General features: G+C 47.5%; 8 protein-coding genes across 8 annotated transcripts; 5 read left to right on the top strand and 3 right to left on the bottom strand.

Moving 5' to 3' along the window:
* The first annotated feature begins 3,447 nt into the window (after positions 1–3,447).
* DFJ58DRAFT_272313 (uncharacterized protein) lies at positions 3,448–5,467 on the top strand. Its single transcript, XM_041379601.1, has 9 exons — positions 3,448–3,955; positions 4,009–4,134; positions 4,189–4,237; positions 4,287–4,398; positions 4,456–4,535; positions 4,588–4,603; positions 4,655–4,716; positions 4,766–4,869; positions 4,923–5,467. Exons 1-9 carry the CDS (start codon positions 3,779–3,781, stop codon positions 5,265–5,267), a joined length of 1,071 nt encoding a protein of 356 aa, XP_041235342.1. The 5' UTR covers positions 3,448–3,778; the 3' UTR covers positions 5,268–5,467.
* A 512-nt stretch (positions 5,468–5,979) lies between these two features.
* Positions 5,980–7,952, top strand: DFJ58DRAFT_824695 (VHS-domain-containing protein). The gene is made up of 7 exons (XM_041392156.1): positions 5,980–6,072; positions 6,098–6,211; positions 6,259–6,622; positions 6,675–6,953; positions 7,008–7,092; positions 7,140–7,175; positions 7,207–7,952. Exons 1-7 carry the CDS (start codon positions 6,059–6,061, stop codon positions 7,782–7,784), a joined length of 1,470 nt encoding a protein of 489 aa, XP_041235341.1. The 5' UTR covers positions 5,980–6,058; the 3' UTR covers positions 7,785–7,952.
* Positions 7,953–8,776: 824 nt separating this feature from the next.
* DFJ58DRAFT_874207 (uncharacterized protein) lies at positions 8,777–9,648 on the top strand (the record flags this gene model as incomplete). Its single annotated transcript, XM_041394390.1, has 4 exons — positions 8,777–8,791; positions 8,848–8,933; positions 8,987–9,064; positions 9,116–9,648. 4 exons carry the CDS (start codon positions 8,777–8,779, stop codon positions 9,492–9,494), a joined length of 558 nt encoding a protein of 185 aa, XP_041235340.1. The 3' UTR covers positions 9,495–9,648.
* A 460-nt stretch (positions 9,649–10,108) lies between these two features.
* On the bottom strand, positions 10,109–12,093 carry DFJ58DRAFT_824685 (uncharacterized protein). The gene is given in 11 exon segments (XM_041392155.1): positions 10,109–10,209; positions 10,265–10,813; positions 10,867–10,970; positions 11,020–11,081; positions 11,197–11,280; positions 11,339–11,450; positions 11,500–11,548; positions 11,602–11,727; positions 11,781–11,885; positions 11,905–11,924; positions 11,978–12,093. 10 exon segments carry the CDS (start codon positions 12,039–12,041, stop codon positions 10,469–10,471), a joined length of 1,071 nt encoding a protein of 356 aa, XP_041235339.1. The 5' UTR covers positions 12,042–12,093; the 3' UTR covers positions 10,109–10,209; positions 10,265–10,468.
* Positions 12,094–13,890: 1,797 nt separating this feature from the next.
* Positions 13,891–15,395, top strand: DFJ58DRAFT_719629 (glycosyltransferase family 69 protein; the record flags this gene model as incomplete). Its single annotated transcript, XM_041384666.1, has 6 exons — positions 13,891–14,179; positions 14,229–14,661; positions 14,709–14,762; positions 14,812–15,085; positions 15,126–15,181; positions 15,236–15,395. The coding sequence occupies 6 exons, from the start codon at positions 13,891–13,893 to the stop codon at positions 15,393–15,395; spliced, it is 1,266 nt and encodes a 421-aa protein (XP_041235338.1).
* Positions 15,396–16,476: 1,081 nt separating this feature from the next.
* On the top strand, positions 16,477–18,698 carry DFJ58DRAFT_711227 (glycoside hydrolase family 5 protein; the record flags this gene model as incomplete). Its single annotated transcript, XM_041383839.1, has 15 exons — positions 16,477–16,578; positions 16,632–16,663; positions 16,716–16,776; positions 16,836–16,959; positions 17,061–17,135; positions 17,191–17,309; positions 17,345–17,369; positions 17,422–17,569; positions 17,630–17,906; positions 17,958–18,050; positions 18,108–18,114; positions 18,163–18,208; positions 18,257–18,411; positions 18,465–18,526; positions 18,584–18,698. Coding segments are annotated over 15 exons (1,441 nt in total), but the record flags the coding sequence as incomplete, so codon positions are not given.
* A 337-nt stretch (positions 18,699–19,035) lies between these two features.
* DFJ58DRAFT_711226 (uncharacterized protein) lies at positions 19,036–20,853 on the bottom strand. Its single transcript, XM_041383838.1, has 9 exons — positions 20,684–20,853; positions 20,535–20,629; positions 20,277–20,480; positions 20,079–20,223; positions 20,017–20,030; positions 19,841–19,956; positions 19,699–19,787; positions 19,604–19,648; positions 19,036–19,550 (listed from the first exon to the last, which is right to left on the bottom strand). Exons 1-9 carry the CDS (start codon positions 20,806–20,808, stop codon positions 19,223–19,225), a joined length of 1,161 nt encoding a protein of 386 aa, XP_041235336.1. The 5' UTR covers positions 20,809–20,853; the 3' UTR covers positions 19,036–19,222.
* A 625-nt stretch (positions 20,854–21,478) lies between these two features.
* Positions 21,479–21,993, bottom strand: DFJ58DRAFT_671609 (kinase-like domain-containing protein; the record flags this gene model as incomplete). Its single annotated transcript, XM_041382975.1, has 2 exons — positions 21,479–21,718; positions 21,766–21,993. 2 exons carry the CDS (start codon positions 21,991–21,993, stop codon positions 21,479–21,481), a joined length of 468 nt encoding a protein of 155 aa, XP_041235335.1.
* Between the last annotated feature and the right edge of the window lie 4,401 nt (positions 21,994–26,394).

Raw genomic sequence — 26,394 nt, 5'->3', positions numbered from 1 at the left:
CAAGTGAGGACGGCGGCATCAAAATGTCCATGAAACTTGACATCTGAATGGTGCGATCCCCAGTGATGAACTCTGGCATTCGTTCGAAACACAGGACAAAAAACATACAACAAGAGATAGAATTTCAAATGACAACAATCTAGACAATGTAATGTAATGCAAACAGCACCGGGAGAGTCAATGCACTAGTCACTACCAAACAGAGTTTCCATGGAAATCATCCAAGGAGAATGCCCTCGTCTCTCCGACTCTGAGATAACATAGCGATTCCGACGTTTGATCATCTCGTCAAGATAAAAGTTGTACCGGTGTACAGACATGTCTCGCAGGATTGCCTGATACCCACCTAGCCAAACGTTCGTCTGTTCACAAATTGATGTATTAAATCGCCACTTGCCGCCAGAAATGAGCTCAGGGAAAGCAGCAGGGTTGCAGTGGCGCTGACAGTAGGTGTCAGTTTCCTTGTGTTTCGAGTTGAAATGAAACACGTCAACAGGCATCCCTGTTGCAGCAAAGTGGTCATCACCAATAGCGTCTTGGTGAGCGCGGAGCTTGCAGTTGTTGTCAAAGACGAAGTATTCAGGTGTCGATGCGGCAGTAGGGAATACCGCCTTTGCAAATTCCTTGAGATTAAATGTTAGCTTAAATCAGTAAGACTGCGTGTAACTCACATTAACAGCAGAGACGGCCTCGGACCCAAAAAACGTAGCCCGCGCTAATATCACTCCACAAGGTCGCATAATGAGTTGCTCATTATGGGTGCGGCGTCGACCAAACCTTGCTCTGAGGTGTTTGTTGCCGTTCTCTGGCTTACCGTCACACTCGGAGTCAACAATCACCTCGAGATCTTCTTCTGCACTGTTAGGGTTACTACTACCACTATCCGTGGGCGAAGGAACAGAGTCCAAGGGTAAGGTAACACCAGCCCTCTTGAGCCGCGCTCGCAGCTGGAAGAGAGCTTTCGCGGGCTTGAAGTAGGCATCTTCAAGAGCCTGGTGGTCCGCGTTGGCGCATGTTTGAAATCCAGAGGCATTGAGCTCGTCACAGCCATCAACTGCGCACCGCTGGTTTAAGTCTTGATGGTCCGGACAGAAACGATGACGGTTGGTCATAAGGGGGACTTTGCAGTCGTGCACTGCACAACAAGGGTGCCCGATGGTATTACCATCACAAACGGCTGCTTGAATTTTCGCTATGGCATATAATCAATCTGAGCATGACGCCATGCATCTGACAAACAATTGACTTACATTTTGAGTCGTCGTCGCCGATAACGATGAAGCACAAGTCACAGGCATGCGGGTATGCTTCCTGCCCAATACCTTCCATTTCTTTGTTGCGCTCGCTCAGCGCAACATCAATTCGGATCCGTTGTTGCTCGTCGTGGGGGAGAACAAGGCAACTGTTATGCTCTGCCTTCTCCAGTAGCAGTGAGTAGATAAAAAAACCATTCAGGACGTCAGTGTCGCGCATTCGAAGGGTATACTGCCATGAAAATTCCTCGTCAAAAGCTCGTGGAAGTGTAGCATCAAAAGCACGTCTATTGTTCGAGATGTAGGCGTGCCGTTGAGCAAGTGCATAGTTGTACACGCGAGCGCAGTTCATGCTAGACATCCTGGAATGAAAGGTTAGCGTTATTATTGTCAGAGAAAGACGACATACCATCCGAAGACTTTCGTTGCTGCAAAAAGTTCCAACAGCGCAGCTTCAATATAGAAATGCCTCGCAGCCTGAATGACGCTGGGAACACCAGCATAGTAAATGCGTGTCGAGTCGGTGTTGTTAGTCCAATAGTTGGGGTAATATCTAGCATGACATTCTGAATGAAATGGTCAGTATGCATTACTAGAAGATAAAGAACATACGTCGACAATATGTTGATACCGAATGGACTGGAAGAGAACCATCTCGTAGCGTAAAGAGGCTGGCACGAAATGTATTGACATCCGTGAGAGTGGCTACTTCATCATCGTCACGGTAGTTCACGCATTCAGGATGCTGGCATACACGTGTCGGTGGATACAAGTCGTGATACCCTATGAGGTTTGAAACATGTCAGTGAAAGAAGAGAAAAGACGAACAGCAACGCACCAATACCGCGCACAAGTCCATGACGGTTAAATGCTTCAATCTCCTGGTCAGTTGGGAGTACTGCGCCATGAGTCCAGATAATCTGACGGAATGCTACCCAGCATGCGAGGATAGTCGGTGGGTCTTGACCGAGTGCGCCAGCAAGAAGGGATACGACGACTTCTGGAGGATGGATGGGTGGATGTCGGATGTCAGTCATGCACTGGCGAATGAATGGTTTCGCCATGCATGCAAGCCGAACGAAGGCCATGAGGTCGGGGAAAGTGAGATCATACTCATCGAGGGATGCAAGTAGCTGACCGATGCCCATCATGAAGGGCATCAGAGGGGGACGTCGGTGACAGCGATGAGGAGCAGTTGATCATATACAAATCGAGGACGTTGTTTGGTCGTTCTACCCGTGGCGTCGTAGACTCGGGTGGACTGCGGTAGACTCGGGTGGACTGCGGTAGATTCACCGGAGTTATCCGAACAGAGTCTACCAATTTTCTACGCGAGTCTACGGTAGATTCTACCCATGCACCTTATATGTCCTCTGAGGATCGAAAGACTCGGAGGGGCATATTTTATGGATAGCGCCTGCGGAAACCAGTGTCCTACGCTGTAGCACCACATAAGCCTCTTCAAGTCAGTTGATTGGGACGCTGCTGACTCAGTCGTGCATACTTTCCACAACGTCGACATTGAAGGGTCCTCGTGCAGGTCCTGTAAAGACTGCCGTGCATCATACTCCGCCGCCAGACCTGCTAGAGAATACATACAGACTCCAGAGGCAGAGGAGAGTGCAAGCACAATGGGAAAATACAAAAAAAACGAAAACATTCAGGAAATGTCAGTACTAGTGTTATTGTATCACAAGTACTGAGTACTGAACGTTTAATGAATCATAAATTCCAATATTTGTTCGAACAAGCAATTGCAAGGTGAAAATCGGCAACGCTGATCCCTAGTTATACATTTACTCCGAATATTGACAATTCAGTGGCAGTATCGTCGACCTTCACTTCTGGGCACAGTAACCAGTCTATATTTCATTCAGTAAATCTTCGACACCGACCTCAGTGTAAGTAATCTCAGCTGCAGCTCTCCTAGTACTTGAAACTGACCAGTAATATCCAGGAATCGGATTGGCCACTATTCCGAGATATCTAGATCCTTCCTATCTCTTCCCTCCGAGGCATCATCATCATCACGGTGCTAGTACTCATCACCGCCGCTTACCTCGTTCCTCTTCTCGCTCCCGTCTATTGGACTCAGATATCACGTCCGTGCACCTTGCTCCCCTCCTCGTTAACCACCCCACTCACTCAGCCTCAATTGTACCAATAAACTGTTGCTTTCCCTCCATGTAGTACTGTCGTCGATTATTCAGCGTGTTCCGAGGCGTAACCTGCTTACAGTGGACTCCTCAGTGGATGCCGGTGATGTTTGGGACAAAAATGGACTCTATACGTCGAAGCACTCTCATGCAACCCATGACCATAAGTCACGATGCCACATCTATTTCATATCGCTTATCTAGTCCTCCTGTCTTCGAAAACCCGTACTTATCTACCTGCCTTAGCAGCCCCCCTCACCAGTCTTGTGTACTCTCCTCCAAGATATGCCCAGTTTAACTCTGCCGGAATGTGCACACTACACCCCCCCCTCCAGAAACAAAGGAGGACTGTGAGAGTGTGTCCGATCAATGCAATACATTTGTCTAACGGCTCTCCGTCTAGTGGAATTTGCGGACCTTCCCATCATCGACCTTTCCAAAGCCCATACACCCGAAGGACGCGCACAGCTCTATCCGCAGCTTCGAGATGCACTACGCACCCATGGCTTTCTCTACGCCATCAATCATGGTTATACCCAAGCTCAGGTACGCCTCGTTCTCGTCACTCATGTTCAAAGGTCTCTGAATCAATGTTGTAGCGTGACAGGATCTTTGACATAGCTGGTGTTCCTTTCAATGACGTCTCTCCAGATGAAAAGAAGACATACACTGCCGATGTCGAGAAAGTCGGGTACTATGCAGGCTATAAACCTCGTCAATTCTGGGTGCGTCGTATTCCACAAGGGACAACATTTTCGAAGCTGATTGCTCTCATTCAGAAAGTCGACACGGATAATCAAATTCTCGATCAGATCGAGCACTATGCAAGTACGTATTACAAATACTCGTGTGATCGATGCTTTTTATGCTTCGACAGTAAACCTCAATGTCGCGAAGCGTCCCCATCCCACGGTCTTGCGCTCCTTCCTTCCAGAACTCGATGATTTTGCTCGCCATAATCACTTCAATATCCTCCACCCGATCCTTCGGTCAGTTCTGTCGCGAGTCCCTTGTTGACGTCTTAGCTTATGAACGCTATCATACAGCTTGATTGCATTGAGCCTCGAGCTGCCCGAGGAAACTTTGGTGGAAAAACACAACTTTGACCGAACGGGAGAAACCTCTGGTTGGTCTTTCTTCTTCTGTATCCAGTCCTAGATTGTTGAGTATATTCGCAGTCAGGTTCATGAAATAGTAAAGGCCCTTTCTTCCCAACTGCTTCTTAACTTATGGACTCCTGCCAAGCTATAGGCGCTCAAATGACGAAGAAGAGAAATCAAAGAATGTCTGGTTGAAGGGACACACAGGTACATTTGATGCATTTTTTACTTCACACTCGTCTCCTGAATCGCGCAGACATTGGCAGCATCACCATTCTATGGAGTCAACCTATCGGGGGGCTGCAAATTATGGCTCCCGACGGGAAATGGAAATGGGTCAGACACATTGACAACGGTTTGGTACGCCCGTAAAACACTATCATGATATCTGCGAACCTGATATTCTGCCATAGGTTATCAATACAGGTGACATGATGACATTCTTCACAGGTGGATACTACAAGCCTACGATCCACCGTGTCATCCAGCCCCCCTCGGACCAACGCGCCTACGACCGTCTGGGTGCATACTACTTCGCGATGCCAGATAACGACGTTCGTTTGTTGCCGTGTGCTGAAAGTCCTGTATTAAGGCGCGTTGGTATCGAGCGTCAGTGTCTTGATGAGGATTCGCCATTGTGCGAGACATGGAGAAAGGGAAGGACGACGGCGTACGGGAGGTCTGATCTTAAGAAGGGGGTGGAACGTGGTGTTGAGGAGGAGGTTATCGAGGGGATTGTGGTGAAACATTATAATTGAGTACTGAAGAGCGGCAGAATGTTCATGTGTTATTGTTATGATTGGCTGACTTTTTGTATGGTTTAGTAGCAATATAGATTTCACAGCTGCGTGGACGTCATTCGCACACGAGGTTCTTTGTCAAATATAGCTGTATGCGCTCCACTGTGCTCTCACGAACAATTAATAGGACGGCGGCCAGGTGTGGAGATGAACAGCGATCTCGTGATAGCGCGCCCGTTTCCTTCCTCAGTGCCGCATGAAGACTCCGTGCTATGGGGTGCTCTACGCACGTAGTCCGTCCAGCAGTGTCAATGGCACAGCGTGGATAGGAGCAAGGCTCGGAGGACGGCTGATGAGAGACGTTGTCAGTAGGCTAGGACTCATAACTTTAGGAGACAGGTAAATGCACCCCGAGCAATGATTCAAGTTTCAAAATTTCCAATGCAAACTCACTGCAGTCCGTTGTATCTTTTCAGCGCCAGAACATGCTTTCGAAAGTTATTGGTGTTCCCTCTGAATCTGTACATTCGCCTGGTATCACGGTCGCGAGCTTTCCGGTCGTTTCAACCAGTTGGTCTGAGCATCGAACTTCAAGTACAGTCCTTGTCGGTACAACAGCAGAAAACAACGGAACATCATAGAACTAGATAGACGACTGATGTGGCATGGCAGTTTGAGTGGAAACTTCAAGAAAGCGGTCATGCTGTCATATTCCCACGGATTTCTTGGCCAGTCGCCGACAGCGAGCGCAGCTGTGACTGCCACGTCTGCTATATCATCCACTGTATACTGGCTAGGCAACACCGAGCATGATGCTGGGAGGGTCGAATGGTACGCCGTGGTTTCAGGGCATCAAAGCTGGAAATGCTCGTACAAAGTGCCTGCGATCCGACACTCCATGAGCCCAACTACGCCATTCACCTTGAGATCGCTGAATTAATCAACACCAAGAAAGCTAATACGTCTGTTAATCCTGCTCTTGCAATCTCTAATTCTGACATTGAATTAGCCCTCGCGAAGCAGCGATGCTCATAGCACATCTATCAAACCACCGAAACCCGCATATCGCCATCCTTGCACTCGCGCTTCTCGATACCGTCGTCCAATCGTGCGGCTACCCATTTCACCTCCAGATTTCAACCAAAGAATTCCTGAACGAGCTCGTTCGTCGATTCCCTGAACGCCCACCTCCTTTCCCTGGTCCAGTCATGTCACGGATTCTAGAGCTCATCCATCGATGGAAGGAGGGTATCTGCTCTGATTCCCGCTGGAAAGAGGACTTGGGGAATATCAAGGATATGCACCGGCTTCTTACATTCAAAGGGTACCGCTTTAGGGAGATTCCCCGCCGCGTGGAAGCGCCCCCGACGATGGTGAGTTCGTCTGTGGCTCATGTCTATCTCATGCGTTCATATGACGGTGTAGAATATTAAATCTGCCGACGAGCTTGAGTCGGAAGATCGAGAAGCACAATCTGCTAAACTCCAGGAACTTATCCGGAGAGGTACCCCGCGGGATCTGGTAGCCGCGCAAGAACTCATGAAGTCCCTCGCTGGCGCGAACCCGGAAGCAAAACCCGACTACCGCTCTCAAGCCATGACAGAGCTCAATAAGCTCGAGAGTAAAGTCATTCTACTCAATGAGATGCTCGATAACGTCGATACTACACAAGGGGAGAAGTTCGCATCGGGAGACGCGTATGACGTGTGTCGATATTCTACTTGGAAAGTTGTATAAATTTCTCACTCGTTGTAACAGCAAGTCGCATCGATATTGAAGTCTGCCCGTCCGAAGCTCCAGAAATGGGTCTCGGACGCAGAAACAGACGACCCTGAGTCGTTAGGTACGTCCGTTCCTTATTCTCCGGCATAGTTCTTATATGCTACTCAGACGCCTTCCTCCAAATCAACGACCGAATCAAACAACGTCGTCACCCGCTTCGAGGCCTTCAAGAAAGGCGACTACAGCATATCCGCCGTCCCAGCTGAACTCGCACAAACTGAAGGGTCCCTCATTAATTTCGATGATACCTCGCATTCATCATCACAAGTCGCACCAGTAGATGATCTAGCTTCATTATTTGCCTCGCCGCCACAACCCCAATCTTATGCCCGACCATCAAGTGCTAGCGCAATGTTCGCCTCACAACTCAGCGCCTCCTTGACGAACAACGCTTCTTCCTCTACTTCATCACCCGTTCCGAATACCCCATCGCCACAGCCCCAGTTCGGGTCTATCATGCTCGCGCCTACCCCACCGCGGATAACGTCACCCAGTTATTTCGGGGGTAATAACGGAGGTACGAGCCCTCCGAATTCAAGCTCGTCGTTTGGAATGGGTCCTCCTGGATTGGGTATGAGTAGGCCACCAGCGACAGGCATGAGCACGGTGCAAAATGGAGGTTTGGGTATTCCTATGAGCACACCGGGATCAAGGGTGAGTATGGGCGCGATGATGGGGCAGACGCAACCTACTTCGACGCCACCGACGCAGCAGGGGAAGGATCCGTTTGCAGATCTGGCGGGGTTGTTTTAGGTACCTGTCGTGTTGTGCTTGTGCTTTACATGGGTGGGGTGATCGATACTCGAATCCGGATGTTGTGCGGTTTTGGATCTTGTTATTCTCGGAGGCAAATATAACTTGGACTGAAATAGTATTTATTGCTCGACGTCTACAGAACGATGACTGCTTGCTGGTAATTTTGCAATGTTGAGAGTTATAGTGTTCCCGAACCTAAAACTTGGTATTTATTTGCGTGTGAAACTTGCAAGGCTGTGCATGTGCGACTCTTTAAGCTTGAGTCAACGATTCGGCCTGTTCTGTTCTCGTCTACATTCTTCAATACCATCAATGACGGTGGCCTAAATATCTAATGCACAAATCGTTATGTCCATAATAAATTTTGCATAAGATATTTAGACCTTATTGCACAAATTGCGGGCGGTTCCCCATGACAAAGGCATAGGCGTCGAAAACTACGGTGTCGGTGTCAAGAAACTAGTTCGACATCTTGAAACTCGATATCATTGTCAATTCTTTACTCAACCATATACGTCGAGTTGACCTCCATCGATGCATCTCTAGCATAATCCGTGACCCCGGTGTCCACTCGATGCTGGATCCACGACGTACTAGTTTTCCCCTGGGTGGCTGAGCTCAATCCTTATCGTCCACCAAGATGGGGCCACAGTCATCCACATATGTCACGTCTGCCATTGATCAGTGTTTGCTAATGGAATTCTCTTCGTAGCATTGCGTATAACGGATAATGAAGCCTTCGAGCGGATGTGGAAGCTTTAACAATGCATTCGTGCTTTGTCGTGGCTCGCGTCCACTAGTCCACCAACAAAGCGTTGTTGTATGGACCCCACAAGCGTCTGTCCACCGCAAAGCACAATGTCATTTCCACCTCTGGGAATCGTATATAGTCCAGCCCGAATGCCTACCTGGTATCATCATCACCCCAAGGAGAATCAGGCATTCACCGAAGACAGAATCAAGCAGCACCCTCTATAATCAACTTTCAAATGTCTCCTACCAAGGTGAGCCTAATCACGAGCATACTTTATGCACTAGGACTGAATCTGAAAATGTGTAGGTCTATGTTTGCTCTCAGGAGAAGTGCGGCGAAACTTTCACCAAGTTCACGGAATTCAAGAGACATGAGGCTAGGCATGCAGAAAAGTACGTGTTTATCCTACATGCTAGACTGGTCACTCACATGAGCCTGCATCCAGCGTGTACACCTGCACCTTTCCGGGATGTGACTTTGCGACGCTGATAAAAAGAAGCTTCGATGTCCACTCCGCTAAACAGTATGTGCTCGTGCGTTATCATCAATGAGTTCATCTGATTACCAAATTTAGTACCGGCGAGCAACGCTATGGTTGCCCTCATGATTGCACCTTTAGGACCCACGATCCTTCTGCCTTGACGCGCCATCGCAAAACAAAACATGGATATGTTCCTCTTCCGCGCAGCGGACGCGGCGGCGGTCGTGTCGCTGCCCCCTCCGCATCAGACAGGACTCCATCGTCCCAGCCCTCTGCTTCGTCCTACCAATCACACCCTCACAGCCAAGACCCGTCGTTGGTCTTCTATGACCCGGTGGATAGTGAGGACGACTTTACCATGTTTAGCGAACCCGTGACGACGGCCAATGGGTGGACTGAGGGCTGCATGTGCCCCGAATTCATGCAAAGACGCCCTTCGGAGATGTTGGGTTATGCATATAGGCAATATTAGTTTGCATAAACTCAAGGTGGCTTGTGTTCGTCGGCAGTAAAACCCTCCCCTCGTTGTATACATCTATTATTTTTCACTTAAAAGCACTTTACGATGTCGTCTAAAGGCTTATACACTCTTTTATAAATGCACTAGTAATCATACGCTCTTTTCTAAATCATGATGTTCCTCAAACATACTATGGGCCCCTGCTTTCGGGGTCCTTCCGTGACTGTAAAGGACTTGCTTTCCTCCGCATTGCGCAACTAGAGGGGCATGAATGCCCCTGAATCAAACACAACCAGCTCTGCAGCGCCTGACTCCGACTCTACCTTCGTCCCTCAGCTTTCATCTTACAATGACTGCATGATTTGAAAACCTGATTGTTCACTAAACGATGGTCAACTCTAGCTTAGTCTTTGACTCTCGTTATCAGGATTGCCTGCGTGACTGACTCTATGCAAACCTTGGAAAATGGGAGTTGAGCAGCTTATTGTGCCCCACCGAATTTTTCAAAGACCAAGCCTTGGTGATATGGTGCGGCTTTTGTTTTTGTGACGTCGACCAGCTGGCACCTCTATCCAGGGTATTTTGTCGATTCAATCTTTGCAAAATCTACCAAAACAAGTGGACTGGTCACGAGTTTACAAGGTGAGCGTCATGAGAGCTCGGAATAATTACATCGATTCCGGATATATATACTGTATGTTGTGAGTATTGTGTACTCCTCGAATGTCTAAGAATAAACTGCAGTTCAGCGTCTACACGGTGACAGATGGGCTTTCTCGGACCTCGGTTTAGAGTCAGTACTCCATTAGTTGCCCTTCGCTTAAGATAAAACGCAATCCTACTCTCCTCTCCTTCTCCATCTTCCTCGTATGAGAACGACGTCCACATAGCCGTGCAATCATCAATAACCGATCCTGCTAAACCATACAAAAAGTTAGCCAATCATAATAATAATCCATGATAAATATTCCGCCGCTCTTCAGTACTCAGTTATAATGCTTCACCACAATCCCCTCGATAACCTCCTCCTCAACACCACGTTCCACCCCATTCTTGAGATCAGACCTCCCATACGCCGCCGTCCTTCCCTTTCTCCACGTCTCGCACAATGGCGAATCCTCGTCGAGACACTGGCGCTCAATCCCAACGTGCTTTAACACAGGGCTTTCAGCACACGACAGCAAGCGAACGTCGTCGTTTGCCATCGCAAAGTAGTATGCACCCAGACGGTCGTAGGCGTGTTGGTCCGAGGGGGGCTGGATGACGCGATGGATCGTGGGCTTGTAGTATCCGCCTGTGAAGAATGTCATCATGTAGCCTGTATTGATGACCTATGGCGGAATATCAGCTTCGCAGATATCATGATAATTTTTTACGGGCGTACCAAACCGTTGTCAATGTGTCTGACCCATTTCCATTTCCCGTCGGGACCTAGGATTTGCAGCCCTCCGACAGGCTGACTCCATAGAATGGTGATGCTGCCGGTGTCTGCGCGATTCAGGAGACGAGTGTGAAGTAAAAGATGTATCAAGTGTACCTGTGTGTCCCTTCAACCAGACATTCTTTGATTTCTCCTCTTCATCATTCGAGCGCCTATAGCTTGGCAGGAGTCCATAAGTTAAGAGGCAGTTGGGAAGAAAGGGCCTTTACTATTTCATGAACGTGACTGCAAATGTGCTCATCGATCTAGGACTAGATACAGGAAAAGAAAGACTAACCAGAGGTATCTCCTGTTCGGTCAAAGTTGTGTTTTTCCACCAAAGTTTCCTCGGGCAGCTCGAGGCTTAACGCAATCAAGCTGTATGGTAGCGCTCATGAGCTGAAAAATCAAACAAGGGGCTCGCGGTAGAACTGACCGAAGAATCGGGTGGAGAATATTAAAGTGATTATGGCGAGCGAAATGATCTATCTCCGGAAGGAAGGGGCGCAAGGCTGTGGGATGGGGACGGTTTTCTACATTGAGGTTTACTGCCGAAGCGTAAAAAGCACCCATCTCAGGAGTATTCCTAACACCCACTTGCATAGTTCTCAATCTGATCGTGAATTTGATTCTCCGTGTCGACTCTCTGAAGGGAGCAATAAGCATCACAAACGTTGTTCCTCGTGGAATATGACGCACCCAGAATTGACGAAGTTTATAGCCTGCATAAGACCCAACTTCCTCGATACTGGCGGTGTATGTCTTCTTTTCATCCAGAGAGACGTCATTGAAAGGAACACCAGCTATGTCAAAGATTCTGTCACGCTACAACATCGATTCAGAGACCTTTAAGCATGAGTCACGAGGAAGGGACGTACCTGAGCTTGGGTATAACCATGATTGATGGCGTAGAGAAAGCCATGGGTGCGTAGTGCATCTCGGAGCTGCGGATAGAGCTGTGCACGTCCTTCAGGGTGTATGGGCTTTAGAAAGATCGATGACGGGAAGGTCCGCAAATTCCACTAGACGGGGAGTCGTTAGACAAATGTATCGTATTGATCAGACATTCTCTTACAGTCCTCCTTTGTTTCTGGTGGGGGGAAGTAGTGCGCACATTCTGGCAGAGTTGAACTGGGCATATCTTTGGGGAGAGTACACTGGGGAGGCTGCTAAGGGAGGCAGATAAATACCTGCAATACGGATTTTTGAGGACATGATAAGCGATCTGAAATAGATGTGGCACTGTGAGTTGTGGCCATGGGTTCCATGTAGTGTTTTTGGCAGAAGAACCCGTCTGTGGAAGCTGGTTGTGCGGCCCAGTGCCAGCGTGGCAGGTAGCAGACTGAATGGAAATTTTCGATGACACTTCAACTGTGCTACGTTGATATGAGACCACTAGATGGCGAGTCCGTGGCAAAACTCATATGGAGGGAGGTGGCATAACCTGGCAGCAGTCCAGGGTATCGGAGACTCGGACCCGCGGAGATGAAATTTATATCTGACAGTGCAGTGATAGCACAGTTAGAATTCAATAGAACATGGAAACCGATGTCCCTGAAGTAAGATTGTGCACGCTGGAGGAAGTTCCCTTTCATCACTGATCGTTGATCAATGACAATTTCGACATTGCTGTCGAGACTGCACAGGATCTTGAAGCATCATTTGCGTGGGTACCTCCGCTCTCGACCGAGCCTCGTAATGAGATGATCTTCTTGTTGGTCTAGAGTATCTCGCCTGACGACATCGCCGCTGAATTTGCGGCTCTCAAGGAGTTGAAGAGGACTGGAGGAGACGATGGCTTTTGACGAAGTTGAAGTGCTCGAGGGAATGTTGACGAATTGAACCGGGTCGAACAAGGAATACTTCCACAGGCTATTCTAGATGAGGTTGAGGTGATCAATTACAATGGCGAGGATGACGGATGGGACGATAAAGTTTCATCGTTAGGAATGTTATACACATAGTCAGAGTTCTAACCGCCCCGGGGAAAAAAAACAAGTTTGCCAAATCTGCCTCCTACAGTAGCCCCATGGGAGTGCTGCGGCGTATCGAGTCCATTTTTATCGTGAATATCACTCGCTGATGAGTCGAATGTGAGCAAGTTACTAGTATGCCTGGGAACAAGCTGAAAAAATGACGATAATACTACATGGAGGGAAAAAGCTACAAATTATTAGTGCAATTGAGGATGGGTATGGTTGACGATGAGTAGGGAGCCGGCGAAGCGCACGCACGTGATATTCATTAGACGGGAGCGAGAAAAGAAGAGAATCGAGGTAGGCAGTACTTGATGATGAGTACTAGTTGAAAATGATGACGAAGGAGCTGGGAATAGTGGCCAATCCGATTCGGGATATTACTCGTCAGTTTCAAGTACCAACCGGAGAGTTGACGTTGAGAATACACCGAGATCAGCGTCAAATATTTAGTGAATGAAATATAAATTACTGCATGTCCAGATGTACTTGACTGAGGTCGACATATGGTACTGGTATTGAATTGATAGTACTCCGAGGTATCGCGTGTCATGAGAACGTGACCTGGGTAACCGCAGTTCAGCGTCTACACGGTGACTGTGCTTTCTCGGTTCGGAGTTAGTACGTATACTTAGTACTTGCCCTTCTCTAATATGCTACACCTGTTCAATTTCAACCCATGCCTTTTCTCCCTTACACCGCGCGTTTTCTCAGAAAATTAAATGTCTACAACTTCATAACTCGAACTATTCTCCCAATAAAACGCAATCCTACTCTCTTATCCTTCTCCATCCTCCTCGCAATTTACCTAGCAACAGAGATAATATTCTCCATATCATTTTTCGCCGCTCTTACTGGATGGCTACCCGCTTTCCCTGCAACATGGAGATTCCTACTCATGCTCCTCTTCGTAGTGCCCATATTCACCTTCATTCAACTATTGCGACTTCTATCTCCACTACTCTCAAACAGACGGAATGGAGGCATGGGTGCTTCCCAGCATAGATATGTCATGCTCCAGCGAGGCACTATCGATGGCTCATTCGACGTTGCCGACGAAGAACATGCGTTGCTGGAAACAGCTGAAGGAGGTAGTGAGCGCTCTTCTAGACCTGTGTCTCCGACTGCGCATCTGGTGGCGCATCGTAAATCATGGTGGATACAGCTTCTAGCATACACTATCCTGTTTTGTGCGAGCATCTGGGTCGGAGCTCATTATGAACGACCTGGTGACGTGCGTTACAGAGATGCAGTCCAGTCCGCCGTTGCACATCCGTTAAGACAAGGCTACGGAAAACAAGGCGAGCTTCTTCGAATCTGTGGATTCGAAGTTAGCTCATACATTTTCAGATAAAATATTCATCGCTGCCTTATTCTACAACAACGAACTAGTCATACCCTACTGGCACAACTCTCTCATCAAAGCTATTCACTATCTCGGTCCAGACAATGTCTTTGTCTCTATCGTCGAGAGTCACAGTACCGATACTTCCCCTGAGCTTCTTCAAAAACTAGATGCAGACCTTGCACACATGGGCGTGTCCCGGCGCATACTCACAGGAGACGAGACCGTAACCAGACCAGACTATTTGGGTGGGAGGGAGCGCATCGAATTCTTGGCCGCCACCCGTAACCGCGCACTCGAGCCCCTAATGGAAGGAGGATATGATAAAGTCGTCTTCTCGAATGACATATTTATTGAGCCCGAAACCTTGGTGGAGTTATTAGAGACAAATGATGGAAACTACGACATGGCATGCGGTCTAGACTTTGGGCATTTCGGGTACGCTCATCCTGCTCCTCCATACTCATCATTCTGATACCTCAAAGCGCATATGATATGTGGGTTCTCCGAGATCGACAGGCAAAGCTCACTAGTGGAATGTGAGTGCGCATTTCCAATTCATGAAGCCATGTCTAATTCACATCGAAGATGGCCATATTTCTTCGACGAAGCCGACTATCGCGCGATGCAGACAGACTCTCCCGCGCCTGTATTTTCCTGCTGGAACGGTATCGTCGTGTTTGCCGCTGATCCTCTCGTTCCCATACCCTTACGCTCCAACCGCACGCTTTCCACCGACCCTTTACCATACGAATTACCCTCGACTCACCCAGCAGCACAAGATCCATCCATGCGCGGGACCAGCCCCGCTCTGACACCCCCCGATGAAGTTCCGCGCATCTGCACCAGGAGAATGTTTCTCGTCAGAAAGCTTCTTACTACCATACGACCTGAGACGACAGTTCAATCTACAGCGCATATACGTGAACCCGAGGGTAATTACTGCGTACAGATGGAGGTATGTCACGCAGCATGTTGTCTGGAGCGTGGCTTATGCATCATCGTTACGCAGATATTATGCATATTTCAAATGGTTCATGCGCCATCCTGTACTCCAGTGGTGGATCGAGAAGGTGTATGATGGGGCGTGGATGGCGAGGACTGTGTTTGTTGTAGGCGATGCTACTCAGGTGTATCGATGGGACGGGGGGGATTGTCATCCGTGGTTTTGAGCTGGTCATGAGATTACGTGTAGGTTGCTAGGACTCGGACATACCCACTTATTGACTATATGCAATGTCCATATAGTATTATTACCTGGCACCGTCGCAGTGTCACCGTCTGCGTACATAGGGTCGCTGGACATTTAATACTTATCAATACACTCCCCTTGTTTGGGTTTGTGGATCACCCAGAGCTGATGCTTACTTGGTCTCGGCCCATCTGCTACTCTCTTCCCCAACGAGATCTGGTGGAGAGACACGGACACCAACAAAGTTGATATAAATTGTGAGGCTCTATTAATTTTGATCTGCTTGCTGAGAATATGGCAATAGTATTGTCATGCTTACAGCCGTTTGCAAACACTAGGCCAATAATTCCGTCGTCAAAATTCAAACAGGACAGACTTACAACGATCAGGTACCACTGGACTCTGGGTACGTCACAGTGCCCTATAACATCTGACGGTACATTGTACGCAACGCGGTTGATTGTCGGAAGCTGAAATTTGAAAGTTCGTGGTTCGACTTCAAGTTGGCTTGCCGACTATGTTCTTCTTTTTCGGGACTGGCCAGGACTGGCCTAGCGTTCTGCAAACAGCCGTGACATCGATACGGAGGTATAAACTGATACAGGCGTGTGCGGGATTGCATCGTTTAAAGGATGACTCGGAGAATGGAAATTCAGGGCAGAGGAAGCCAGGTACAGCTATTTTAGTCATCATGTCTCGATAGCTCAACTGACTTTTGAAAGAAACAGCATAAATGTGGCGTACTTGGCTGCCCCTCAACTCAGAGTTGGTCTATGCCACTATCAGCACGTCTATAAGGCGTGAGGAGCGGTGAGTCGGGTTATGTTTGACGCGAAGGTCAGGACGGTTTCCATCGCCTTGCCAAGACCAGTGACGGATATACAAATTTACAATGAATAGTTTCAATATATTTTTCAGAGCAATTAATGACCATGCGTTTGTTTCCAGAGTCACACTGTATGGCCTGCTCTGACTTGCCACGTCAGCCTGGACTAGATATATATTTTGAAGCTGGTTTTCGACCCTGGTTCATATTCTCTCTCCCGGACTAATAACTGTATAATGAGACATATCCTGGCAGGTTTGGTGCTCTCGAGCACGCTTGCTGCCCGTGCGTGGGCAGGGCAACCAACTCAGATTTATGGTGTTAATTTGGGTTCATGGTAAGCCTTGCTCTACGCCTCCGACCGACTATTTAACTCAAGTAGTAGCGCAGGTTAGTCCTGGAGCCATGGATGCTCCCTCAAGGTGATAAACCAATGAACTTTGCGAATACGCGTTCACTGAACAATGTTTTTAGAGTGGTTGGATATGGGCGGACAGTCATGTGCTCAGTGTTCATCATGCATTGCAACTGAGTCGTACGTTCCAATCCTATGCTGTTTTTATGTGAATTTTAATTTGTTCTGCGATAATCTAGGTCATTTGCAAGGGCGTATCCTGACACCGTCGACGCCGAATTTGCTCAACATTGGGACACATGGTTTACGCAGGACGATGTCAATACACTGAAGGCGGCCGGTATTAACACCGTCAGGGTTCCTGTGAGTCGATTCTAAGGAACTTGGCTAAACTAATGTTGGACGATTTGATCCGCTTTATCCCGTGCAAATTTGAATGTGTCATGCAACGCGTTCATTCATAGCTGGGATATTGGATCGTGGAGGCTTTAGTCGATAGGTCGCACGAATCATACCCTCGGGGCGGTCTTGATTATTTGGTGAGACGCTCTACTGTAGTTTAATTCTCTAGTTAAACTCGAGCATATTTACTAGCGTCGGGGCTTGGGCTGGCTGAAAGATGCCGGGATCCAAGCGATCCTGGATCATCACGCATTACCCGGGGTTCAAACGGCTGGACAAATGTTCACTGGAAAGCGAGTTCCCATTTATTTGTTATCTGTTCTGTACTGAGATTGATTTTTACCAGTTGCACTACCGATGTTCAATTCTACGTGAGCTATTTTGCAGCTGGTAAAAGCAACAACTACAAATCCTCACATACAGACTCCGTACAACTATCACCGTGCACTGGTGTGGACAGCGGTCATGACTGCGCTTTCTCACCTGGACCCTAATTTTGGGAGTGTCTTTGCGATCGAGGCAATCAATGAACCCATTATGAACGCGACTCTAACACCTAACTATGGCACCTGTGTGTATCACTCATCGTTTTTTTATTTGTGCCCTCATGATTCCTGAACTTTTCGTACAGTCCAAAAGAACTTCGTCGAGGTAATGCGTGCAGTTGAGCTCACACTCGGAATATTTGTGCCGTCATCCAGTTTATCACTATCGGTATCAGCATCCGTCTCGAACAACTTCACCGCTGCATTGAGTGCGACATCTTCAGCAACCATATTCTCGGCGGAGGTGCAAGCGGCACTTTTAGACGCCGTTCCGATTTTACTAGAGATTGGAGTAGCGTGCGGTTTGCAGACCATATTCGAAGCATCACCCTTTCAGTGGTCCCGTGATTCATTGGTGGCGAAGTGAGTTCACCATAGGCCCTTGCTGGGATACATTGACAATGGCATGCATAGCTTTATGGATGTGAACTGGCAGCATGACAACCCTTCTAACCCGGCTGACGTGGCGATTGGCCCCCAAGCTTATGACAACCATTTGTATTACTCGTGAGTGTGCTGTTGACTACATCAAGTTCTCGTGATTTCTTAATCTTCTCTTTATAGGTTTGGCGTATGTCGTGTGCACGCAGCTTATTGCTTCGCATTAACATTTTTACAGGGAGTTGCGGCTGCTGACCCGAAGTCTTACATGATCAGTATCTGCAGTGCGTCTTCTTCGCTAGTTCGGCAACGACGTACTCATTTTGGTAAAGATCTTACACGTATCCAGGCTGACGCAGCGGTCGGCAACTCTCCGCTCTGGTTCGGAGAGTGGGGACTTCCGACACAGTTCAATGCTACGGATGCGTTCCTCTACCAGTGGGCCGACGCACAGAAGTTGGCCTACAGTAAAGGTGCTGGATGGATTGTACGTGTCTAATTGCGTTTGATCAAGACGTTGCTCAAAGAAGAATACTTCAGTTCTGGAACTTCAAAACTGAAATATCAAACCTCACCAACGGGAATGCCCTCGCAAGGCAATGGTTAGTCATGGCGCATCCCAAGGTGCTTTACGAATGATCTGACGGCCGTCCATGTAGGTCTTACCTTGAGGGGTTGAAACTCGGGTTCTTGACCCAGGACCCCGCGGCGCTCCACGATCCGAACGTGTGTGTTCCATACACGAACAGTACCACTAATAGCACTAGTTCATGATGTGCGTTCTTGGTAACTAAGCATGCTATAGCGCAGAGCGTACCTATATCTATCCCTGCTGACCCACCATTCTTTTGTCGACGTTCCTTACTGATTCATGCGTTAACTACCTGTGTGACATAATATATCACCTTTAACCTTTATAAAGCTTGGTGCCCAATTTAGTCGCCAAGGGTTGTAGCATGACAGGAGGACGAGGTCCACAGTCCATACCTGGCCCCCAATCTGATGAAAGTCGAAAGGTAGTAATGCATGGAGGGGAAGTCGGAAAGAGCTGAATGATGAATGCGGCCGAAGTTTAGAAAATCGCAATATCAAAACAAGGCAATTGGGCGGAGTGCATTATAGAGTCTGCTACGTAACTGTGGGTCGGGTCAACATCAAAGCTACAGTCCAACATGTGGGTACTACAAAGGTCTTTGAATGCGACCAAGCATAACTCCAAAATACTACTTCAAGTGGTAACAGAGCTGCAATCTCACAACACCCGCCAATGTGGTAAAACCATACCCTGCAGACGCATCTCACCATGGCTCATCCGGAACTGAATCGACAATCGGAATCTGTGCCCGAATAGCGGAAATTTCCTTCGCGTCGATGCGATACAATTCCATCAGCTCCATGATTTTGTCCAAGGTATCGCGGTCCGCGAGTTCCAGGAGCGTCAATTTCCTGTCATAACCCTGAATGCGATTATGGACCTCTCCGCTTGATGGTAATGCATAACAGGAAGCGACCGTGAGCTTGATAGTCCTACGAGACAGTTCCTGGCTGTCCGACATAAGATAAAGTGTCTGCAACACAAGGGTCAAATCGATGATGTACGCTATGAAGCGCTGGAACATCACGCCGCTGAGCAAGACGTGTCAACATTCTCTCGATCAACGATAAGTAGCAACACGTACGACAGCTGGTACACGTCATGAACCCATTTCGCGATTACAGTCCTCCTGTGCATAATCATGAGATAAAAATCCATTCATAAGAAGAATTGGCCTACATGGTCCCGTCAAGATTAGTAGTAGGTCCAAGTTCTAGCACGCCCACCATATTCACCACCAACTCCCTAAAATCATCGCTGTACAAGTACTGTACACAAATCACGTCAGAATACGTGCGATGATAACGAAGATAGACATTACACGATGAGGGTCACGGAAGTTCCACACATTAACGATGTCAGTGTGAAGCACACGTAGGCAGTCCCGCATCGCACGGTTTTGGAATGTTGCGCATAATGCCAGTGCCTTCCGATAACCTATAACCCACGGAAGTTCGGATTGCGTTTATGAACCACCAAGGCGGAATCGAGACGAACTTCTCTTGCCAACCCTGACACTGCGTGAATTTTCAGATAAGAATGAAGCAAGTGAGGCTTACTCAATTGATGCTTTGATTTTGAGTCCAGGATCCACTCGCTGGGCGATGGCAGTCATCAGCGACGCCTCGGTCGCAACATGCTTACAAACACGCTCCTCGGTTATCTGGATTAGACGAGCCAGCGTCTCCGCATGCTCTTCCTTTGCTGGATTCTTTATTATTAGGAGTATTAAAGACGATCACAGTAGTGATACCCACTGGAGACCGTGGCATACGGGACATCCGACCCTGCAAATTTCTCTAGGGGTCCGATGCAAATTTCTTTTAACTCAGCGTCTGCTTTGTTCTTGACGAGTTCCCTGACGGCGTTGGAGCTCAATCCCACAAGAGATGATTTATCCAGAGTACGCTCGACGCGGTCGATGAAACTATCATATTTAGTGAAAACGACGACGACAGGAACTTGACCACCGGTAAGCTCCAACTTAGTAGAGAGATAGCTATTGATCCACTCACTATTTCCCAGCTGTCCACCACGCTTCAATGTCAAGAAATCCTCCGTGCCCGTCTCCAGTAAACGCCCGCCTGCGCGGGGTATTTCAAAGCAAAGCCTTCCGTGTATTTTGTCAGCTAATTATACGGAATCATTAATATAGAAACCGTACCAAACAGCATGTAGCTTGTCTTTCAAAGTATCCATGTTTCTTCGGCGTTCAATGAAATTTCGAACTATGTTCAGGTTGCCTTCCTCGCCCGGTTCAAAACCTTTGCTGTCGTGAAGAACGAACATATTGTTCTGTGGTGATGTAAACTCGTGGTTGATGTCGGCTTCGCCTGGTTTATCATGCGAAGCGATCTATGGAAACAGAATGAGTAACCCTTTGAGACATTGTGTCGTGTAGCCCACCGCTTCGTGCACTCCGAAGGCGCGGTTGATGAGCGAAGATTTACCAACACCGGTCTATTGGATACACTGAGTCAATACTCTGAGATCAACGAAACTTCGATACCTTTCCTATCACTAGAATTCGGAACCTGAGGAGTCCTTGGTGTCAACCTGGAGAACACACATCATAGTCATCCTCGCTCACCGAGGACAAATCTGAATGATCTCGTTGCTATGATGCGGGTCGGAAGAGTGATAACTCACATGCGCTGGTGCATTTGAGGACCCAGAAAATCCACCACTTGAGTAGTTGAAAGAGGAAGGCGGTACAGAATATACAGGAGCACTAATGGTGGAGGCGGACAATTTTTTCATGGCTGTGGTCAAAGTCTTCAGTTCATGATCAGGGTAGGGTAGACTGTCGGGTGGTTGTTCTGCTTGATCCGAGTCATTGGAACCACCGTGCGGGAAAGCTCCGGGGAAATCATCCGGTGCATCATCGGAAGGATCGTCAGGCGGTCTACTACAAGAGTCTTGAAGCTTATATAAGTGGATGGTTGACAAGCACTACGAACTATGCAGGATTACCTGGAGAGTGAAACCTATGCACGACAAAGTCAAGTACTTTATCTGCTGAAGGTCGAAGTTCGGGTTTGAATTGCAGACATTTTTGGATGAATTTCCAATCAGAGTCCATTATTTCAGGATGACCATCTGGACGCTGCGGTATACGGCCTTCGGATATCATGACAACAATACGAAATTCCAGCCTTTCAGATTTGATCTCATACCAAGGGGGCCGACCCGAGAGAATCTGTTCGATCAGTCCTCAGGGGAACATTTTGTCAATAATAAGCTCACTTGAAGCATTACACAACCAAAAGAGTAGATATCGGTTTTTTCTACCAACCCTAGGTCACGTACATCGTCCGATAAAACGAGTTCTGGTGCGGCATAGCGGACTGCACCTGGATGTATAGATGTCGCGACCAAGTGCGACTGGCCGATATGAGGCTGGATAATGGTGGAAAGACCAAAATCAATTAGCCTCGCATGGCCTCTCTTGTCGATCAGTATATTTGCCTGCATATTCATTAGTTTTCAAGAATGCCCCAGCAGCTATGGGCCCTCCTAGTATTGCCTAGGGTCCACTTTTTGCCTGTATTGATTCACTCACATGGATGTGGGAGTCCTGGACTCCCACTGTGTATGGGCCCATCCAGATATGTATGTGGATGTAGGAGTTCATGGACTCCATTGTACAGAGTGGGCTTCCAGGACTCCCACTGTATGTGGGGGTTAAAACACATTGGTTTTCGTTCTCTCATCATATACAGTGGCCTTCCAGGACTCCCACTGTGTATGGGAGTCAAAAACATCAGATCTCATTCTCTCATCGTACACAGTGGCCTTCCAGGACTCCCACTGTGTATGGGAGTCAAAACATCAGATCTCATTCTCTCATTGTACACAGTGGCCTTCCAGGACTCCCACTGTGTATGGGGGTCAAAAACATCAGATCTCATTCTCTCATCATACACAGTGGCCTTCCAGGACTCCCACTGTGTGTGGGGGTCAAAAAACATCAGTTTTCATTCTTTCATCATCCACAGTGGGCTTCCAGGACTCCCACTGTGTATGGGGGTAAAAACATCAGATCTCATTCCCTCATCATATACAGTGGGCTTCCAGGACTCCCACTGTGTATGGGGGTCAAAACGTCGGATCTCATGCATGCACTGACTTAGAAAACCTTGGCAGAGCACAAGTCCGCAAACCGATTCACTCTAAGGAGCTTGAGGTATTGAGCAAGCTGCATACTTTGATTAGTTAGTTTCTTGCAGAGCCTGCAGTACCTGTTTACATTCTGAAATATACTGACAGGACGAAGGTGAAGGAGGCTTATCGATCATCGATCATCTATTCCACAACGCTGAAGCCTTTATGATCGGATTGATCCAACATGAGTATTTCATGCGGAGCTTATTCCATTTATTCCCGACTAGTCAAAGATGTTGGTTTTTATCTTTTCATTATACACAGTGGGCTTCCAGGACTCCCACTGTGTATGGGGGTCAAAAAATAGTGGATCTCATTCCCTCATCATATACAGTGGCCTTCCAGGACTCCCACTGTGTGTGGGGGTCAAAAAACATCGGTTTTTATTCTCTCATCATATACAGTGGGCTTCCAGGACTCCCACTGTGTATGGGGGTAAAACACATCAGATCTCATTCTCTCATCATATACAGTGGCCTTCCAGGACTCCCACTGTGTATGGAGGTAAAACACATCAGATCTCATTCTCTCATTGTACACAGTGGGCTTCCAGGACTCCCACTGTGTATGGGAGTCAAAAACATCAGATCTCATTCTCTCATCATCCACAGTGGCCTTCCAGGACTCCCACTGTGTGTGGGGGTCAAAAAACATCGGTTTTCATTCTCTCATTGTACACAGTGGGCTTCCAGGACTCCCACTGTGTATGGGGGTAAAACACATCAGATCTCATTCTCTCATTGTACACAGTGGGCTTCCAGGACTCCCACTGTGTATGGGAGTCAAAAACATCGGATCTCATTCTCTCATCATCCACAGTGGGCTTCCAGGACTCCCACTGTGTATGGGAGTCAAAAACATCGGATCTCATTCTCTCATCATCCACAGTGGCCTTCCAGGACTCCCACTGTGTGTGGGGGTCAAAAACATCGGATCTCATTCTCTCATCATACACAGTGGGCTTCCAGGACTCCCACTGTGTATGGGGGTCAAAAACATCGGATCTCATTCTCTCATCATCCACAGTGGCCTTCCAGGACTCCCACTGTGTATGGGAGTCAAAAACATTGGATCTCATGCATGCACTGACTTGGAAAACCTTAGCAGAGAACAAGTCCACAAACTGATTCGCTCTAAGGAAGAACTCAGACAGTTCTACTGTAAGTTCCTTCATATTTTGCAATAATGGGTTTCAAAGTTCGCTGAACTTAGATGCACATGCAGTAAACACATTGTAAGGTAGGCTTCACTCATACCCATCGACATCACATAACATGACATACCTATGACATTCTGTTACATTGTGTGACCTTCAGCGCGCGAGGAAAAGATAACAACCCTTGAAGCTTCTATCATCTATTGAGGTATCTGGAGGTATACTAACAATATGTTAAAGTGTTTAGGACATGAATTCAACAAGTGTTGTCAACCAAACCCGCATCCTTCAAATCCTGCATGATTGTCTCAGGTAAAACTTGATGACCGCGATACTTCTTCAAGGCCCATGCCGCTTGCTTTCCGTTTAGCCCTTTCTATAGGCATCCATAAATCTCAATGAGCGAGCAGAAAACCTAGCATATCATAGTGTCAGCATGCTACCAATGGAACCATGATTCACAACAAGGACTCATGACAAATGGCAAGCAGTGGAACTGAGTCCAAAGACTGAAGGACATTGTGTTCGAGATCAACTTCTTTCAACGATGCGGGAAGTTTGCGATAAATTCATTTCGAGTAGCCCCAACATTGCTCAATGAAATTGAGCTCACAGTGAAACTTCAGGAAAAAGATTGCTCGAAAGCCATGCACTTTGCAAGCAACCTCAAGTAGTGACTTGACACTAACAAAATCAGGTTCGTTGTAGAGCATTCTTCGACAGCAGCAACATGTGGCCCCCTTCTTACACTGAAATTTCGGGCACTCTGCCCGAATTTTCAGTGCCCCCTCATAACCTCGCTCCTCAAGTATCACTCCCATCCCTTTGAACACTCCAGCACACTCGTGACCTTCCGGATAACACAGGGACTGCGACGAACCATCTGCGAACTTGCCATTACCCATCGGGACCTTCTTCTTCAATGGTACACCATCTGGGCCATGCACAACCTTTCTGTTTTCATCAACTATATTCACCTCCACACCCCAGTTTTTCTGCTGCCATCCTTCGCCCCAATCTGTACCATCCCACTTATCCCCAGTGCTTTGGGAAAAAATTAGGCATGTGCCGTGCAGACAGTGCATCATCGGCTCGTTTAAGGTGCGTGGTTGCATTGTCAAATACAATGATGTGATCCTCGTCCGGTTAGTGTCTCCCAAGGATTTCCATAGCATTGGATGCCTGCTTGAGGAATATACAGGCAACGGTAGACATATATTGCAAGATGGGTAGGCTGACGTGGGGGTATATAATATAGACGGGTGGGCCCAGGAGAATGATAATTGTAGACATGATGGAGCTCAGCTAGTTGTATATCATCCAAATCAAAGGAGGTAATTATTCAAAGTCATCTAATGATGTGGTATGGCACAGAGCTTTGCAAAGGGGTGAAGTGGAAACTTGAGCGAAGTGTACCGAGTTCCAAGACCCGGGTCTCGACAAACAACTATGTGATGTCCAGCACACTTCCGATCGTCTGGTATTTCATTGAGCAATGGACAATAATAGCCAAATGCCAAGTTCCGACTACCGAAAATCGAGTGAAGTGTACCAATATCTGAGCCCCAACTATTGAATCCCGGAAATCGACCATCGAGTTACGACTATCGAGTCATGAAACCCGAGTCCCAAAGCCCGAGATTTGAGTCCTGAAACCCGACGCCTGACCATTGAATCCCGACAATTGAGTATCGAGTCCCAACCAACGAGTCCCATATATCGAGTCCTGACCATCGAGACCCAACACCCAACACCCGAGATTGGAGACTCAAGTTCCGACTATGGAGTCCCGGGTATCGAAAATTGAGTGAAGTGTACCGAGATCCGAGGCCTGGGTCTCAACAAACAAATATCTGACATCCAACAGACTTCCAATCATCTGGTATTTCATTGAGCAATAGATGATAATAGATAATAGATCTTCGAATGCTAAGGTCATCCAAGGCTCCCTTATCTGATCCTCTCTATCTCCACCCCCTTTAACACCAAAGTGCAGACATTCAGGATTCAGCTTCTGATCTCACAAGATCAATTCAATCATGGATGTTTCTTCCACTTCTGATGATGAAATAACCCTCTTGCACACTTGGGCCCTGACTGTCACTCATGTGGCATGTGATTCTAAGCAATTTCTGTTAAATAGGGTAGGGTTAGACCAAGGTTATGGCTAGCTCAAGTGGTACATTTCGCACATTTTTAACATTTCTCAAAATGTTTAAATCAAGAGTGGTCCATTTTGCACATTTTGAGACACAGCAGAAATGTGCAAAACAGGGTGTGTCGATTTTACACATTTTGAGAGATGTCAAAAATGTGTGAAATTGACCCCCCATGTTTTGCACATTTTTGCTGTGTCTCAAAATGTTCGAATCAAGGGGCGTCCATTTCGCACATTTTTAACATCTCTCAAAATGTTCAAAACAGGGGGGGTCCATTTCGCACATTTTTGACATCTCTCAAAATGTGTAAAATCGACACACCCTGTTTTGCACATTTCTGCTGTGTCTCAAAATGTTCGAATCAAGGGGCGTCCATTTCGCACATTTTTAACATCT

This window comes from Suillus subalutaceus, assembly GCF_016647625.1.
Source record: "Suillus subalutaceus strain FC151 chromosome Unknown DFJ58scaffold_311, whole genome shotgun sequence".
NCBI lineage: Eukaryota > Fungi > Basidiomycota > Agaricomycetes > Boletales > Suillaceae > Suillus > Suillus subalutaceus.
Note: the sequence above shows the minus strand (reverse complement) of the source record. Positions and strands in the feature narration are given on the sequence as shown.

Coding starts and splice junctions, on each gene's coding strand:
- DFJ58DRAFT_711226 (XM_041383838.1), bottom strand. CDS start 20,808: ATGTTCGTTCTTCACGACAGCAAAGGTTTTGAACCGGGCGAGGAAGGC. Junction 20,481..20,534: donor TGGTGGACAGCTGGGAAATA/GTGAGTGGATCA, acceptor CCGGTGGTCAAG/TTCCTGTCGTCGTCGTTTTC. Junction 19,788..19,840: donor ACTTCCGTGACCCTCATCGT/GTAATGTCTATC, acceptor ATTTGTGTACAG/TACTTGTACAGCGATGATTT.
- DFJ58DRAFT_824695 (XM_041392156.1), top strand. Junction 6,954..7,007: donor CATCGGGAGACGCGTATGAC/GTGTGTCGATAT, acceptor TCGTTGTAACAG/CAAGTCGCATCGATATTGAA. Junction 7,093..7,139: donor AGACGACCCTGAGTCGTTAG/GTACGTCCGTTC, acceptor TATGCTACTCAG/ACGCCTTCCTCCAAATCAAC.
- DFJ58DRAFT_272313 (XM_041379601.1), top strand. CDS start 3,779: ATGCAATACATTTGTCTAACGGCTCTCCGTCTAGTGGAATTTGCGGAC. Junction 4,238..4,286: donor TCAGATCGAGCACTATGCAA/GTACGTATTACA, acceptor ATGCTTCGACAG/TAAACCTCAATGTCGCGAAG. Junction 4,399..4,455: donor ATCCTCCACCCGATCCTTCG/GTCAGTTCTGTC, acceptor GCTATCATACAG/CTTGATTGCATTGAGCCTCG.
- DFJ58DRAFT_824685 (XM_041392155.1), bottom strand. CDS start 12,041: ATGCCCAGTTCAACTCTGCCAGAATGTGCGCACTACTTCCCCCCACCA. Junction 11,728..11,780: donor ATGGTTATACCCAAGCTCAG/GTACGTCCCTTC, acceptor TCGATGTTGTAG/CGTGACAGAATCTTTGACAT. Junction 11,281..11,338: donor ATTCTCCACCCGATTCTTCG/GTCAGTTCTACC, acceptor GCTACCATACAG/CTTGATTGCGTTAAGCCTCG.